At 33.0% G+C, this 17,500-nt stretch overlaps 2 protein-coding genes, 1 non-coding gene and 1 pseudogene across 11 annotated transcripts in view; 3 read left to right on the top strand and 1 right to left on the bottom strand.

Annotated features, from left to right (window-relative positions):
- LOC147932937 (ribulose bisphosphate carboxylase large chain-like) overlaps positions 1-17,500 on the bottom strand; it is a 77,281-nt gene that overhangs the window by 26,468 nt on the left and 33,313 nt on the right. The window contains exon 2 of one of the 8 annotated variants that reach the window (XM_087479110.1): positions 2,028-5,178. The exons of 6 other annotated variants lie outside the window; for them this stretch is intronic. Coding sequence is in view for 1 of the 2 variants with exons in the window: in XM_087479108.1 (XP_087335234.1) it covers positions 13,076-13,115 (40 nt within the window). In the remaining variant the exon portion in view is untranslated. Of the gene's footprint in view, positions 1-2,027; positions 5,179-12,190; positions 13,116-17,500 lie in introns of those variants that run through there. One more of the 8 variants, XM_087479108.1, reaches the window with a different exon arrangement.
- LOC147932941 (small ribosomal subunit protein uS3c pseudogene) overlaps positions 1-17,500 on the top strand; it is a 57,062-nt pseudogene that overhangs the window by 32,349 nt on the left and 7,213 nt on the right. The window lies entirely within an intron of this gene.
- Positions 7,230-8,886, top strand: LOC147932945 (ATP synthase subunit b, chloroplastic). Its single transcript, XM_087479115.1, has 2 exons — positions 7,230-7,418; positions 8,141-8,886. The coding sequence occupies exons 1-2, from the start codon at positions 7,274-7,276 to the stop codon at positions 8,548-8,550; spliced, it is 555 nt and encodes a 184-aa protein (XP_087335241.1). The 5' UTR covers positions 7,230-7,273; the 3' UTR covers positions 8,551-8,886.
- TRNAS-GCU (transfer RNA serine (anticodon GCU)) lies at positions 12,096-12,183 on the top strand. Its single transcript has one exon. It is a non-coding gene; the product is annotated as a tRNA-Ser (tRNA).

Below are 17,500 nucleotides of genomic sequence, written 5' to 3'. Positions count from 1 at the left end.
CTTATGGCGGAACGGGCCAATCTGGTATTTCACAATAAAGTGATAGATGGAACTGCTATTAAACGACTTATTAGCCGATTAATAGATCACTTCGGGATGGCATATACATCACACATCCTAGATCAAGTAAAGACTCTGGGTTTCCAGCAAGCCACTGCTACATCCATTTCATTAGGAATTGATGATCTTTTAACGATACCTTCTAAGGGCTGGCTTGTCCAAGATGCTGAACAACAAAGTTGGATTTTGGAAAAACACCATCATTATGGGAATGTACATGCGGTAGAAAAATTACGCCAATCTATTGAGATATGGTATGCTACAAGTGAATATTTGCGACAAGAAATGAATCCTAATTTTAGGATGACGGACCCCTTCAATCCAGTCCATATGATGTCTTTTTCGGGAGCTAGGGGAAATGCATCTCAAGTACATCAATTAGTAGGTATGAGAGGATTAATGTCGGATCCCCAAGGACAAATGATTGATTTACCTATTCAAAGCAATTTACGCGAAGGACTGTCTTTAACAGAATATATTATTTCTTGCTATGGAGCCCGTAAAGGAGTTGTAGATACTGCTGTACGCACATCAGATGCTGGATATCTTACGCGTCGACTTGTTGAAGTAGTTCAACATATTGTTGTACGTAGAACAGATTGTGGCACTATCCGAGGGATTTCTGTGAGTCCTCGAAATAAAAATCGGATGATGTCAGAAAGAATTTTTATCCAAACATTAATTGGTCGTGTCTTAGCAGACGATATATATATAGGTTCCCGATGTGTCGCCTTTCGAAATCAAGATCTTGGGATTGGACTTGTCAATCGATTAATAACCTTTGGAACACAATCAATATCTATTCGAACTCCCTTTACTTGTCGAAGTACATCTTGGATCTGTCGATTATGTTATGGTCGGAGTCCCACTCATGGTGACCTAGTTGAATTGGGGGAAGCTGTAGGTATTATCGCGGGTCAATCGATCGGCGAACCGGGGACTCAACTAACATTAAGAACTTTTCATACCGGCGGGGTATTTACAGGAGGTACTGCCGAACATGTACGAGCCCCTTATAATGGAAAAATAAAATTCAATGAGGATTTGGTTCATCCTACACGTACACGTCACGGGCATCCTGCCTTTCTATGTTATATAGACTTGTCTGTAATTATTGAGAGCGAAGATATTATACATAGCGTGACTATTCCACCAAAAAGTTTTCTTTTAGTTCAAAATGATCAATATGTGGAATCAGAACAAGTTATTGCTGAGATTCGCGAGGGAACATACACTTTTCATTTTAAAGAGAGGGTTAGAAAATATATTTATTCTGACTCAGAGGGCGAAATGCACTGGAGTACTGATGTGTCCCATGCACCCGAATTTACATATAGTAATGTCCACCTTTTACCAAAAACAAGTCATTTATGGATATTATCAGGAAGTTCGTGTGGATCTAGTCTAATTCTTTTTTCGATCCATAAAGATCAAGATCAAATGAACATACCCTTTCTTCCCGCCGAAAGAAAATCTATTTCTAGCCTCTCAGTGAATAATGATCAAGTGAGCCAAAAATTTTTTAGTTCGGATTTTGCGGATCAAAAAAACTTAGGGATTTCCAATTATTCAGAATTGAATGGAAACTTAGGTACTAGTCATTCTAATTTCATATATTCTGCTATTTTTCATGAGAACTCGGATTTATTAGCAAAAAGGCGAAGAAATCGATTTCTTATTCCATTCCAATCGATTCAAGAGCAAGAGAAAGAACTCATACCGCATTCAGGTATCTCGGTTGAAATACCCATAAATGGTATTTTCCGTAGAAATAGTATTTTTGCTTTTTTTGATGATCCTAGATACCGAAGAAAGAGTTCCGGAATTCTTAAATATGGGGCTCTAAAGGCGGATTCAATCATCCAAAAAGAGGATATGATTGAGTATCGAGGAGTCCAAAAATTTAAGACAAAATACGAAATGAAAGTAGATCGCTTTTTTTTCATTCCTGAGGAAGTGCACATTTTACCCGAATCCTCTGCCATAATGGTACAGAACTATAGTATCATTGGAGTCGATACACGACTCACTTTAAATATAAGAAGCCAAGTCGGCGGGTTGATCCGAGTGGAGAAAAAAAAAAAAAGGATTGAACTCAAAATATTTTCGGGGGATATCCATTTTCCGGACAAGACAGATAAAATATCCCGACACAGTGGCATCTTGATACCGCCAGGAAGAGGAAAAAAAAACTCGAAGGAATCCAAAAAATTTAAAAATTGGATTTATGTCCAACGGATCACACCAACCAAGAAAAAGTTTTTTGTTTTGGTGCGGCCCGTAGCCACCTATGAGATAGCGGACAGTATAAATTTGGCAACACTCTTCCCACAAGATCTCTTTCGGGAAAAGGATAATATTCAACTTCGAGTTTTCAACTATATCCTTTATGGAAATGGCAAACCAACTCGAGGAATTTCTGACACAAGTATTCAATTAGTTCGAACTTGTTTAGTCTTGAATTGGGACCAAGATAAAAAAAATTCTTCCCTCGAGGAGGTCCGTGCTTTCTTTGTTGAAGTAAGTACAAAGGGTTTGATTCGAGATTTCATAAGAATTGGCTTAGTGAAATCCCATATTTCATATATAAGAAAAAGGAATAATTCGCCAGATTCGGGATTGATCTCTGCAGATCAGATGAATCCGTTTTATCCGATTTCTCCCAAGGCTGGCATTCTTCAACAATCACTTAGACAAAATCACGGAACTATTCATATGTTCTTAAATCGAAATAAGGAATCCCAATCTTTGTTAATTTTATCATCATCTAATTGTTTTAGAATGGGTCCATTTAATCATGTAAAATATCACAATGTGATAAACCAATCAATAAAAAAAAATACGCTAATTACAATTAAAAATTCGTCAGGCCCCTTAGGAACAGCCACCCAAATTTCAAATTTTTATTCGTTTTTGCCTTTACTCACGTATAATCAGATTTCTTTAATTAAATATTTGCAACTTGATAACTTAAAACATATTTTTCAAGTAATTAACTCTTATTTAATCGATGAAAACGGAATAATTTTTAATCTCGACCCAAACAGTAACGTTGTTTTGAATCCATTCAAATTGAATTGGTATTTTATTCATCAAAATTATCATCATAATTATTATGAGGAAACGTCCACAATAATTAGTCTTGGACAATTTTTTTGTGAAAATGTATGTATAGCCAAAAAAGAACCACACCTAAAATCGGGTCAAGTTTTAATTGTTCAAAGGGATTCTGTAGTAATAAGATCCGCTAAGCCCTATTTGGCTACTCCGGGAGCAAAAGTTCATGGGCATTACAGAGAAATTCTTTCCGAAGGGGATACATTAGTTACATTTATATATGAAAAATCGAGATCCGGTGATATAACACAAGGTCTTCCAAAAGTAGAACAAGTGTTAGAAGTCCGCTCGATTGATTCAATATCGCTGAACTTAGAAAAGCGGATTAAGGGTTGGAACAAGTGTATAACAAGAATTCTTGGAATTCCTTGGGGATTCTTGATTGGTGCTGAGCTAACTATAGTGCAAAGTCGTATTTCTTTGGTTAATAAGATTCAAAAGGTTTATCGATCCCAGGGGGTGCAGATTCATAATAGGCATATCGAAATTATTGTACGTCAAATAACATCAAAAGTTTTGGTTTCCGAAGAGGGAATGTCTAATGTTTTTTTACCTGGAGAACTTATTGGATTGTTACGAGCAGAACGAACGGGGCGTGCTTTAGAAGAAGCAATCTGTTATCGAGCCGTTTTATTAGGAATAACTCGAGCATCTTTGAATACTCAAAGTTTTATATCCGAAGCAAGTTTTCAAGAAACTGCTCGGGTTTTAGCAAAAGCAGCTCTTCGGGGTCGTATCGATTGGTTAAAAGGCCTGAAAGAAAATGTTGTTCTAGGGGGGGTGATCCCTGCCGGGACCGGATTCAACAAAGGATTGGTGCATTGTTCACGGCAACACACCACCATTCTTTTGGAAAAAAAAACAAAGAATTTAGCTTTATTCGAGGGAGATATGAGAGATATTTTATTCTACCACAGGGAATTTTGTCACTCTTCTATTTCCAAATCTGACTTTTCTAGGATTTAATGATTTCTAATAGCGGACTATTTTGAATTTTATTTTTTGTTGTTTGCTGTAGTCATTTGCTTTGGTAATTTGTTAACACTAATAAAGATAATAATGAATACAAAATAATGGCTTGGTTCATGCATAAATGGCCATCCCCGGTACAAGAGAAGGTTCCATCGGAACAAAAATTTATTTTAGTTTGGGGTGCCCCCCTTTTTAAGTGTGAAAAGAAATGACAAAAAGATATTGGAACATCGATTTGGAAGAGATGATGAGAGCAGGAGTTCATTTTGGACATGGTACGAGGAAATGGAATCCTAGAATGGCACCTTATATTTCTGCAAAGCGTAAAGGTATTCATATTATAAATCTGACTAGAACTGCTCGTTTATTATCAGAAGCTTGTGATTTAGTTTTTGATGCAGCAAGTAGGGGAAAACAATTCTTAATTGTTGGGACAAAAAATAAAGCAGCTGATTTAGTGTCGCGGGCTGCAATATGGGCTCGGTGTCATTATGTTAATAAAAAGTGGCTCGGCGGCATGTTAACAAATTGGTCCACTACAGAAAAAAGACTTCATAAGTTTAGGGACTTGAGAACTGAACAAAAGACAGAGGGATTCAACCGTCTTCCGAAAAGGGATGCAGCTGTGTTGAAGAGACAATTATCTCGCTTGGAAACATATCTAGGCGGGATTAAATATATGACGGGATTGCCTGATATTGTAATCATCCTCGATCAGCAAGAAGAATATACGGCTCTTAGAGAATGTATCACTTTGGGAATTCCAACCATTTCTTTAATCGATACAAATTGTAATCCCGATCTCGCGGATATTTCGATTCCAGCAAATGATGACGCTATAGCTTCAATTCGATTCATTCTTAACAAATTAGTATTCGCAATTTGTGAGGGTCGTTCTAGCTATATACAAAATTCTTGATTAATAATAAGATAAATAAATCAATTTTTTTTGAGGGAGGGGCTCCCTGTATTTCGATTTAAAAAATCGGTTACTACTCCTTAATTGTACAAAAGAAAAAGATAGAAAAACTAGGGATATTGTGTGATTTGTTTAGTTGGGAGATCTTGAAACTAAATATAAAATTAACGTAAATAAGTAAAAAAAGGGGGAGATCTTGAATCAAAATAATTTAAAGTTCTTATTTCTGTCAGAGGGCAATATGAATGTTTTATCATGTTCCATCAACACACTAATAAAAGAAGGGTTATATGAGATATCTGGTGTAGAAGTAGGCCAACATTTCTATTGGCAAATAGGGGGTTTCCAGATCCATGCCCAAGTCCTTATTACTTCTTGGGTTGTAATTGCTATCTTATTAGGTTCTGCAGTTCTAGCGATTCGCAATCCACAAACCATTCCAACTGACGGCCAAAATTTCTTTGAATTTGTTATTGAATTCATTCGAGACGTGAGTAAAACCCAGATTGGAGAAGAATATGGTCCATGGGTTCCCTTTATTGGAACCCTGTTTTTATTTATTTTTGTTTCTAACTGGTCAGGAGCCCTTTTACCGTGGAAAATTATCCAGTTACCTCAAGGGGAGTTAGCAGCACCAACGAATGATATAAATACGACGGTTGCTTTAGCTTTACTCACATCAGTAGCCTATTTTTATGCGGGGCTTAGCAAAAAAGGATTAGGGTATTTCAGTAAATACATTCAACCAACCCCAATTCTTTTACCCATTAACATCTTAGAAGATTTTACAAAACCCCTATCACTTAGTTTTCGACTTTTCGGAAATATATTAGCCGATGAATTAGTCGTTGTTGTTCTTGTTTCTTTAGTACCTTTAGTGGTTCCTATACCTGTCATGTTCCTTGGATTATTTACAAGTGGGATTCAAGCTCTCATTTTTGCCACTTTAGCTGCGGCTTATATAGGTGAATCTATGGAAGGTCATCATTAACGATTTTTTTTTCAAATATTCTTTTTTAGGTTAGCCCAATTAATTATAGAATAGTTGGTTTACGTTATGTAAGAAACACTTGTATATGTGATATTTGATATTGCCTAGGTATATATGAGTTAAAGATCTATATAATTTGAATCTGCTCTACATACTTTTGTGAATTTCTATTTAGATAGGGATTCGATTATAAATTCTTCCTTTTTATCTGTGAATTGGCTGAAAAAACGATAAAAAAAGAATGAAGAATTCAAAGAATGGTTCACAAAAAATAAATGGCATAAAAAAGTCGTATATCTATATTATGGATTTTTAAAAATCCCGTGAATAGGAACTACTATTAAAGTAATTCTTATGATTCACTCATTTTATTATATTATTTCAATTCTAGTTTTTGGTTATTTTGGCTTGATGAATCTTAGCGATTACTTAATTAGAATTACGTCCTAAGTCATTTGATGATTGTATCATTAACTATTTCTTTATTTTGGTGTGAGGAACTTATCATGAATCCACTGGTTTCTGCTGCTTCGGTTATTGCTGCTGGGTTGGCTGTTGGGCTTGCTTCTATTGGACCTGGAGTTGGTCAAGGTACAGCTGCGGGTCAAGCTGTCGAAGGTATCGCGAGACAACCTGAGGCAGAAGGAAAAATCCGAGGTACTTTATTGCTTAGTTTGGCTTTTATGGAAGCTTTAACAATTTATGGCCTGGTTGTAGCATTAGCGCTTTTATTTGCGAATCCTTTTGTTTAATCCCAGAAATCATAAAATTCGGGATTTTTTTTTGTAGTTTTTTAATTCTATCAAGATTTAACTCCTACAATTATTCATTGAGACAACAATCCTTGGGAAGGACTAATTTGAGGATGGGGAATTAGCACATCGATTCGCTTTCTTCCTTCCCCTTATTCTTTTAGTTTAATAGAAACTTTTTTAAGGAGTGTTGCGAAAAAAAGGAAGTTTAGGTTTTTTGAACTTGACATAAAACTTGGTCTCAAATTCTAGCTTAATTCTAATAAGTCTCATTATTATTATTGAAAATTAAAAATTTTGGAAAATACGTTTGTAAATAGAATAGGTTGTTGATTCTGTTTACAAATATCCAAAGAGGTAAATTAAATTATTAAATTAAAATTTCTTTTTATTTTCAATAAAAAGAATAAAAAAAAAGGACAGAGTTCTTTTTTTTATAGTTTAGCTAGAAGAGGAGATTATATGAAAAATTTAACCGATTCTTTCGTTTACTTGGGTCACTGGCCATCCGCCGGGAGTTTCGGATTTAATACCGATATTTTAGCAACAAATCCAATAAATCTAAGTGTAGTTTTCGGTGTATTGATCTTTTTTGGAAAGGGAGTGTGTGTGAGTTGTTCATTTCAAGAATAGGCTGGATTCACCCAGTGGCACTATAACTAGGAAAAAGTGCATAATCCCGCGAATTACTTCTGAATAAAAAAAATCATATTTTAGAACCATAGCATTTCGTTATTCTTTGGTAAGTCCGCTTTACTTTGATTCTCTATCAACCAAAAATTGGGACAATTAATTAACATGGTTAAAGCTAAACCGTTTGAAGTTCAGATGCAACATGGTACTCTTTCTACTATTAAAAAATGTAGTCTAATAAAAAACTGAATAAAAATTTCAAAAAGAATTGGTAGACTTTTTTCGATATAAAACACTCATGTCGATAAAATTTTTTGAGTCTTTTTTTATAATGCAGAATTGATAACCTACGTATAAAGTAATAAGAATTCTTTGGATTTCAAGAAAAAAAGAAACAACTTTGCTGACAATTATTGATTTTTCATTGGTCAGAAGAATCCTCCGAATATTTTTATCTTGGATTGGTGATCTTTTTCGATATAAATATATATTGAATATGAATTGAATAAAAAAACTCGGGAGAGGGTAGGCTCATTGCATGAAAAAGATGGGAATGGAAGTCTCATAAATAATTGATAAATGATTGGAATAAATGAGCATGAGAGCCAAACGAATCGAAAGATTCATATTTGGTTCGGGAAGGGATCATAGAACTTTTTTTTTTTTTTAATGAATGGAAAGATAATCTACTTTCATTAAATGATTTATTAGATAATCGAAAGCAGAGGATATTAAATACTATTAGAAATTCAGAAGAACTGCGTGAAGGAGCTATTCAACAATTAGAAAATGCCCGGGCTCGCTTGCGTAAAGTAGAAACGGAAGCGGATCAGTTTCGCGTGAATGGATACTCTGAAATCGAACGAGAAAAATTAAATTTGATTAATTCAACTTATAAGACTTTGAAACAATTAGAAAATTACAAAAATGAAACCATTCTTTTTGAGCAACAAAGAACAATTAATCAAGTCCGCGAACGGGTTTTCCAACAAGCTTTACAAGGAGCTATAGGAACCCTTAATAGTTGTTTGAGTAACGAGTTACATTTACGTACTATTAATGCAAATATTGGGATGTTTGGTACGATGAAAGAAATAACTGATTAGTCCTTTCCTTACGATTATGATAGGCATTATTTTTTTTTCTTTCAAAAAAGAATCAGGACAATACTCATGGTAACCATTAGAGCCGACGAAATTAGTAATATTATCCGTGAACGTATTGAGCAATATAATAGAGAAGTAACGATTGTAAATACCGGTACCGTACTTCAAGTGGGCGATGGCATCGCTCGTGTTTATGGTCTTGATGAAGTAATGGCAGGTGAATTAGTAGAATTCGACGAGGGTACTATAGGTATTGCTCTTAATTTAGAATCAAATAATGTTGGTGTTGTATTAATGGGTGACGGTTTGATGATCCAAGAAGGAAGTTCAGTCAAAGCTACGGGAAAAATTGCTCAGATACCCGTGAGTGAGGCTTATTTGGGGCGTGTTATAAACGCCTTGGCTAACCCTATTGATGGTCGAGGTAAGATTTCAGCTTCTGAATCTCGGTTAATTGAATCTCCTGCCCCAGGTATTATTTCGAGACGTTTTGTATATGAGCCCCTTCAAACAGGACTTATTGCTATTGATTCCATGATCCCTATAGGACGCGGCCAGCGAGAATTAATTATTGGTGACAGACAGACCGGTAAAACAGCAGTAGCCACAGATACAATTCTCAATCAACAAGGTCAAAATGTAATATGTGTTTATGTAGCTATTGGTCAAAAAGCTTCTTCCGTGGCTCAGGTAGTGACCAGTTTACAGGAACGAGGGGCAATGGAATACACTATTGTGGTAGCTGAAACGGCCGATTCCCCAGCTACGTTACAATACCTCGCACCTTATACAGGAGCAGCCTTGGCTGAATATTTTATGTACCGTGAACAACACACTTTAATAATTTATGATGATCTTTCCAAACAAGCACAAGCTTATAGACAAATGTCTCTTCTATTACGAAGACCGCCGGGTCGTGAAGCTTATCCAGGAGATGTTTTTTATTTACATTCACGTCTTTTAGAAAGAGCCGCTAAATTAAGCTCTCAATTAGGTGAAGGAAGTATGACTGCCTTACCAATCGTCGAGACCCAGTCAGGAGATGTTTCAGCTTATATTCCTACTAATGTAATTTCCATTACAGATGGACAAATATTCTTATCCGCCGATCTTTTTAATGCTGGAATCAGACCTGCTATTAATGTAGGGATTTCTGTCTCGAGAGTAGGGTCAGCCGCTCAAATTAAAGCTATGAAACAGGTAGCTGGAAAATTAAAATTGGAATTGGCTCAATTCGCTGAATTAGAAGCCTTTGCCCAATTTTCTTCTGATCTCGATAAAGCTACTCAGAATCAATTGGCAAGAGGTCAACGATTGCGTGAGTTACTGAAACAATCCCAATCAGCCCCTCTCACAGTGGAAGAACAGGTAATGACCATTTATACCGGAACAAATGGTTATCTGGATGGATTAGAAATTGGACAAGTAAGAAAATTTCTCGTTCAGTTACGCACTTACTTAAAAACGAATAAACCTCAGTTTCAAGAAATCATAGCCTCTACCAAGACATTAACCGCTGAAGCAGAAAGCTTTTTGAAAGAAGGTATTCAAGAGCAACTAGAACGTTTTCTACTTCAGGAGAAAGTATAAAAAAAGAAATGAAACGTTCTTTTTTTTGATTCTTTAGTCAATTTGACTCTTTAATTTTAATTAAATTTTTAAGAAATTCTATAATCTATAAATAGAAGTCTACAAGTCAAGTATATATAATAGAAAGAAGTATATAACTATATATCTGTTTAATATTAAATCTTAAAGCATTCAGAATTTCTTTCTTATTCTATTTATTTCTTAGCTTTTTTCGAAATAGAATAAAAATATATTATATATAATATATAGAAATGGAAATAATAGATAAATATCAATATAGATATATTGATATTGCGTCCAATAGGATTTGAACCTATACCAAAGGTTTAGAAGACCTATGTCCTATCCATTAGACAATGGACGCTTTTCGCTTTTTTTTTTTTACTTTCCAATTGTTAAAAAAAAAGAATGTGCAAAATCTTTTTAGCAATTGTGTATTGAACTGAATTCAATACACAATTGCTATTAGACAATTCTAATAGAGAAAATTGTCTCTAATAAAAAAAGGGGCAATTGTGAATTTAGAGCGGGTAGCGGGAATCGAACCCGCATCGTTAGCTTGGAAGGCTAAGGGTTTTAGTCGACGTCGATCGATCATTTTTATATTTTTAACGTCTCTAATTCAAAACCGAACATGAAACTTTGGTTTCATTCGGCTCCTTTATGATGGATGGAGAACTTCCCAAATAAAAAAAGACGGGAACGAAATCAAAATTCGACCCATAACATCTATGTTAGCTTTTTTTCCGTCTGGGTACTTTCACAGAAAATTTTGCTTTCTAGATGATCCTTCTAGAAGATAGATCAGGCGAACTCGAACAATCTTTCTAGTTACTTCGTTCTTTATTTCTATTTAACGGAATCCTTAGGAAAAGTATTTGGTTTCTACCGAGCTAAAACAATATAATATGTCGATGTCTTTAGTAAACCAAAGTTCTCGTTTAATAGCTATTTTGCTTCAATTTTTTCTATACCAAACAATGATATAGAACTGAAGATTTAGTTACGATAAGAAAGACACTTTTCTAGCTTTATCCATGGATCCTCTTGTTATACTTATTGAATTGTAAATAGTCATCCAATTCAAAAATTATGTTTCGGAATTTCATAATCCAAATTTACAATTGATTAGAGTCTTTGGATACAAATTACGAGAATCTATAATCTTCCTTGAATCTTTCATTGAAAGGGAAAGGACTAAATCCTTTTAAGAAATAAAATTTTTGATCGGAAGATGAATCCAACCGAGAGACCCTTTAACTATTAAAGGGATTAAAGGAACGAATCACACTTTTACCACTAAACTATACCCGCTACAATGCAATTATTGCATATAAATTAACCTTTTGTCGAACAAAGTAATCGGGGGTGTAATAAAAAAATCTGAAAAAAAAATTAGAAAATTCTAGCGTTGACTTAATAAAATTAGTAAAAGCGAATTAAATTCCACTTTTTTTATTTCAAATCTTTTTTTGTCTAAAAATCCATCGGATGAGTCTTTTTAATTTTAACAAAAAAAGGCCCGGCTGGGGACTGACCAGGCCAGGCTATTAAAATAAAAAAGATCTTTTACTTGTGTTTTGACGAGACAAAATAAAAAAAGGATTCTCTATTTCTATGATTGTAGTTTTATTTATTTCTCTTTCGAGTTCGCGCCTAATCTTTAGCTAAATTTTTAATGTAACTAGAATTACTGAGAAAGTTCTATAAAAACAAAAACATTTATTTATATAATAGTAATATATATTATATATATAAATAGAGGATAAATATATTTATATAATAAAAAAGAAATTTATATATATATATAATAAAATATAGAAAATGAAAAAATATATATAATATAAAGAATAATCTATACAAAAAAAGAAAGCTTTTTAAGAATAAAGTGGAGAAGGTTCTTTTTCAAACCTTTTTTTTGTTTAATGGAACCTAATAAGTATCCCTTTTGATTCGGAGAGATGGCTGAGTGGACTAAAGCGTTGGATTGCTAATCCATTGTACGAGTTAATCGTACCGAGGGTTCGAATCCCTCTCTTTCCCTTTCTCCTTTTGATGATGTGTAATAGATAAAATCCTAATAAAATTAGAGCATTTCCACTAATTAAATAAAGCAATAAAAAACCTTTCTTTTTTATTCTTCACGTCCCGGATTACGTCCTGGATCATTAGATAGGAATCCAAATATGAAGAGAGAAACAAAGAATATAACTACAGTGTATACAAAAAGTTTGAGAGTAAGCATTACACAATCTCCAAGATCTTACTAAAAAAAAAAAGAGAATAGATTCTCTATTTTTATATCAAATATCTAATTTTGATACCAAAAAATAAAAAAAAAAAGTTTCAGAAAGTCAGTTGTAATTAAGATAATAGTCGAATCTTTCATATTCAAACAGATTTGCATACCAACATCTAGATATTTTTTTTTTTTTTGTGAACTCGAATCTAATTAGGTTCTTTCATTTAGGGAAAAGAGGATAAAATTTAGGAAATAGAAATGATCCAGATTTAGTATGGCTGCCGTCAAGATTTTTTGATCTTTTGAATTGTTGGAAGAACAAAAAACGTGAATTTTTTTAAGACAGTATTAAGAATTGCATTTTATCGAAAACTTACAGCGGCTTGCCAAACAAAGGCTAAGAGAAGAAAGAAAAGAGGTATTACGGGCATAACATCTACGATTGGATTCAAAAAGGCGTAGGCCTCTGGCAATTTGGCGACTAAAAAAGTGCTTGAAAAAAGGGCAGAATTAAAACAAATACAGATCAAATTAAATATATTAAGCATAACAAAAATTGGTGTTCTTGTGGATAATTTAATTTTGATTGAGTTATTAATATATTTTTTATATAAGGAAAAAATAAAGAAAGATAGTCTAAAAAGACTTTGTTGAACTTACTCAATCAAAAATCCTTTCATTCTCTTATGAGAATTAAAGAAATAATATTTTCATACAATATCTTAATTGAATTCTATGTAATGATCAATAAAGTAAGTTTTATTTGCTATCTACACGTGTTAAAACTCTAGCACCGATGTAACCTATATTTAATTTTGAATTGACGAACAACCAATAGGAATATTACTCTTTTAGTAGTCTTGAATAAAAAGCGAAATGGGGCGTAGCCAAGCGGTAAGGCAACGGGTTTTGGTCCCGCTATTCGGAGGTTCGAATCCTTCCGTCCCAGAGTATAGTCATTACCGAATCAATCTTCTATTGCCTTTGTACACCATCTTTCTCTTTCTGTTTAAAAATCCAATCTTTTTTAAGAATAAAATATTGAAATGAAAAGAAGAATAAACTTATTTTTCATTATTTTAACCGAATTCAAAAAAATCTATATTTATAGATATAAATATAGATTTCTATTCAAACTAATATGGGATTCATTTGAATTCTGACTGAACCTTTACGCGTAAATTCACTATTCCATTCATAGAGAAAGAAAAGGTATAGATTACGATATACTGACTGAACTATGACTATTCATGATTCCAGAATTGAATCAATTACACAAACTAGAGGAATGTTATGGTAAAACATCGTTTAAAACGATGTGGTAGAAAGCAACGTGCGACTTGAATTTAAGGACCTGATCTGCTGTGGATTTTTTCATCCGCCACTTTTTATATTTTTATATAGGAATATAGGTGCTCTTGGCTCGACATTTTGTATTCTATTTTACTCGAGTCCTACACCTTTTTGGAATATAAAAAAGAGTACAGGATGGAGCTCAAGGAGAATAGAAAGTTTTTATTCCTTTCGCAGGAGTAAGGATCTAAGGTTAGTGCGAATCAATAAGTTGGAACAACTTCGTAAGTCTTTTTATATTGAAAAAAAGTCCTTTCAAGCAATTTTATAATGGAAGGGGGTAAATTTTCTGAAAATTTTAAAATTCTTTGAATCAAAAGTCTATCATGCGTGAATCAAGCGTTTGTATGATTCTTTGTATAGAAAGAAAAGACATCATAAACAAAATAAGGGGCTTGTTCCTGCCCTTTTTTAATAAAACGATTCAAGATCACCGAAGTCATGTCTAAACCTAAAGATTCAAAGTAAGGATAAAGAATCCCTAAACAAGGAAATCCAGTTTTCAATTGTTTGAAAAAATAGATCAGAATGAAGAATCAAAATAGATTCTAAAAAATGAGCCAACCAAAAAAAGGGCTAGAGACTACTCAATAAAAAAAGTACTTAAGGGCTCTCCGGTGAGGTATTTGAGAGTTGTTTAACTTGAGTTACGAGAGTACGAATGTTATGAATGCTTTTTATGGAAAAAATATTTAGGGTTTCAATACTGGCTAATTGATTTAATGTTTTTATTAATCTATTTAATATTTGAATTGACTATTTGAATTTTATACAGAGAGTTAAAGTTAACTTCTACTCATTGAATTTTTTTCTTGAGCCGTACGAGGCCAAAACCTCTTATACGTTTCTAGGGGGGGTATTATTCATATACATCTATCCCAATACATCTATCCCAATGAGCCGTTTATCGAATCGTTGCAATTGATGTTTGCTCCCGAAGAGAAGGAAGAGATCTTAGCAAGGTGGGTTTTTATGATCCGATAACTAATCAAACTTATTTAAATCTTCCTGCTATTCTCAATTTTCTTAAAAAAGGAGCTCAACCAACAAGAAAAGTTCATGATATTTAAAATAAGGCAGGGATTATAAGGCAGGGATTTGTACGGAATTAAGTCTTAATAAAATGAAATTTAATTAATGAAATAAAAAAAAGAGGATGTGAAAGACTCGTATATAGCTTGATATCAAATTTTATCTACTCTTATCTTTCCTCCTCTTTCACTTCCATCATATTTATTTTGATTTATTAGTCTTCCTCCTAAGATACGAATACTAAAAAAAACCTGCGAACAACTATTATGTTTTATAATCATAAACAAATTTATGAAAAAAATTTGGATCTAGATTATATAAATTCGAATTTTTTTATAAATACAAAATTTTACTGTATAGAAAAAAATACTGTATATAAAATAGAAAATAATATATTCATTCTGAATAAAACTAATATATATATTATTATATGAATAATTTATTCATCATAAAAAATGAAAGGCCATAAAAAGTGGGTCTAAAAGAGTATAAAAAATTTTGAGATTATCTTAACTGGCTTAGTTTTCATTCATTGTATGAACTAACAACCCAAGGGCTTAAGCTTTTTTATTGATTTTTTCTATTCGTTTCACTATATGAAAAATTCATAATAATATTGACAACATTGTATGGACCAAATATAATTCTCTCATAGATAAATGGATCTATTTATCCCTGACGCACACACGACTGGATTTTTTTCTTTATTCTGGTTGTATCTACATATTTGCAGTACGTTCTTTTTTTGTTTTTTGGGGTTGCTAACTCAACGGTAGAGTACTCAGCTTTTAAGTGCGACTAGCATCTTTTACACATTTGTATGAAGAAAAGGATTCGTCCAAATCTGCGGTAGAGTTTGTAAGACCACGACTGATCCTGAAAGGAATGAATGGAAAAAATAGCATGTCGTATCAAGGGAGAATTCAGATAACAGTTTTTTGCTTTCCTGATCGGTACAACCCTTTTTTGATGTAAAAAAAAAAAAGAATTCCAATTTGGGTCAAGTGAATAAATATAAATGGATGGATAAAAAACCAGTTTTCCTTATTCCAGGAAAAAAAAAAAAAGAAACGAGCTTCCATTCGTAATTTGAAAAATTACCCGAACTAATTAAATGTTAAAAATAAATTAGTGCCTAATACGGGTATGGGAAGGCATTTTTTTCTTGCGTGTTATTATCAATTTTTTCATAAGTCCTAATTATTTTTTTAACTAGTCCATTTGGATTAGGTTGGAGTGTGTAAAAGAAGCAGTATATTGATAAAAAATATATATATATTTCCAAAATCAAAAGAGCGATTAGGTTAAAAAAATAAAGGATTTCTAATAATCTTGTTTTTGTTATTTTATAATATAACGAACAGAAACCTATTAAAGATAGAGAATAGAGAATCCGGTTAGCAGTCTACCTGTTTATGAGGTATCTATTGCTTTCGTAGTCTAATACCTTATTTTGACTGTATCGCACTATGTGTCATTTCAGAACTCAAGAAAATAAAGACTTTACCTTCGGTTCAAATCGAATTTCAATCCAAATGGAGAAATTTCAAGGATATTTAGAGTTCGATGGGGCTCGGCAACAGAGTTTTCTATATCCACTTTTTTTTCGGGAGTATATTTATGTACTTGCTTATGATCATGGTTTAAATAGATTAAATAGAAATCCCTCTATTTTCTTGGAAAATACGGATTATGACAAAAAATATAGTTTACTAATTGTGAAACGCTTAATTTTGCGAATGTATGAACAAAATCGTTTGATTATTCCCACTAAGGATTTGAACCAAAACTCCTTTTTGGGGCATACCAGTCTTTTCTATTATCAAATGATATCCGTTTTATTTGCAGTGATTGTAGAAATTCCATTTTCCCTAAGATTAGGATCCTCTTTTCAAGGAAAACAATTAAAAAAATCTTATAATTTACAATCAATTCATTCAATATTTCCCTTTTTAGAAGACAAATTAACACATTTTAATTATGTGTTAGATGTACTAATACCTTACCCCATCCATCTAGAAATCTTGGTTCAAACCCTACGTTACCGGGTAAAAGATGCCTCTTCTTTGCATTTTTTTCGGTTCTGTTTATACGAGTATTGCAATTGGAAGAATTTTTATATTAAAAAAAAATCAATTTTGAATCCAAGATTTTTCTTGTTCTTATATAATTCTCATGTATGTGAATACGAATCGATCCTTTTCTTTCTACGCAATCGGTCTTCGCATTTACGATCGACATCTTATGAAGTCCTTTTTGAACGAATTTTATTCTATGGAAAAATACAACATTTTTTAAAAGTTTTTGTTAATAATTTTCCGGTGATCCTAGGGTTGCTCAAGGATCCTTTCATACATTATGTTAGATATCACGGAAGATGCATTCTGGCAACAAAGGATACGGCGCTTCTGATGAATAAATGGAAATATTATTTTGTTAATTTCTGGCAATGTTATTTTTCCATATGGTTTCAATCGCAAAAGGTCAAGATAAATAAATTATCTAAAGAAAATTTAGAGTTTCTGGGTTATCTGTCAAGTTTGCAATTAAACCCTTTAGTGGTACGTAGTCAAATGCTAGAAAACTCATTTCTAATTGATAATGTTAGAATAAATTTGGATAGCAAAATTCCAATTTCTTCTATTATTGGATCATTGGCTAAAGATAAATTTTGTAATATATTAGGGCTTCCCATTAGTAAAGCGACCTGGACGGATTCATCAGATTCTGATA

Source organism: Camelina sativa, chromosome 12, assembly GCF_030686135.1.
Source record: "Camelina sativa cultivar CO46 ecotype springtype chromosome 12, ASM3068613v1".
NCBI lineage: Eukaryota > Viridiplantae > Streptophyta > Magnoliopsida > Brassicales > Brassicaceae > Camelina > Camelina sativa.
This window is presented reverse-complemented; position numbering and strand designations above follow the sequence as displayed.

Bases quoted from the DNA above. Each gene is read 5' to 3' on its own strand.
- LOC147932945 (XM_087479115.1), top strand. From the start codon at position 7,274: ATGAAAAATTTAACCGATTCTTTCGTTTACTTGGGTCACTGGCCATCC. The intron at 7,419-8,140 runs GTGTGAGTTGTT...ATCTACTTTCAT, and splicing joins CTTTTTTGGAAAGGGAGTGT to TAAATGATTTATTAGATAAT.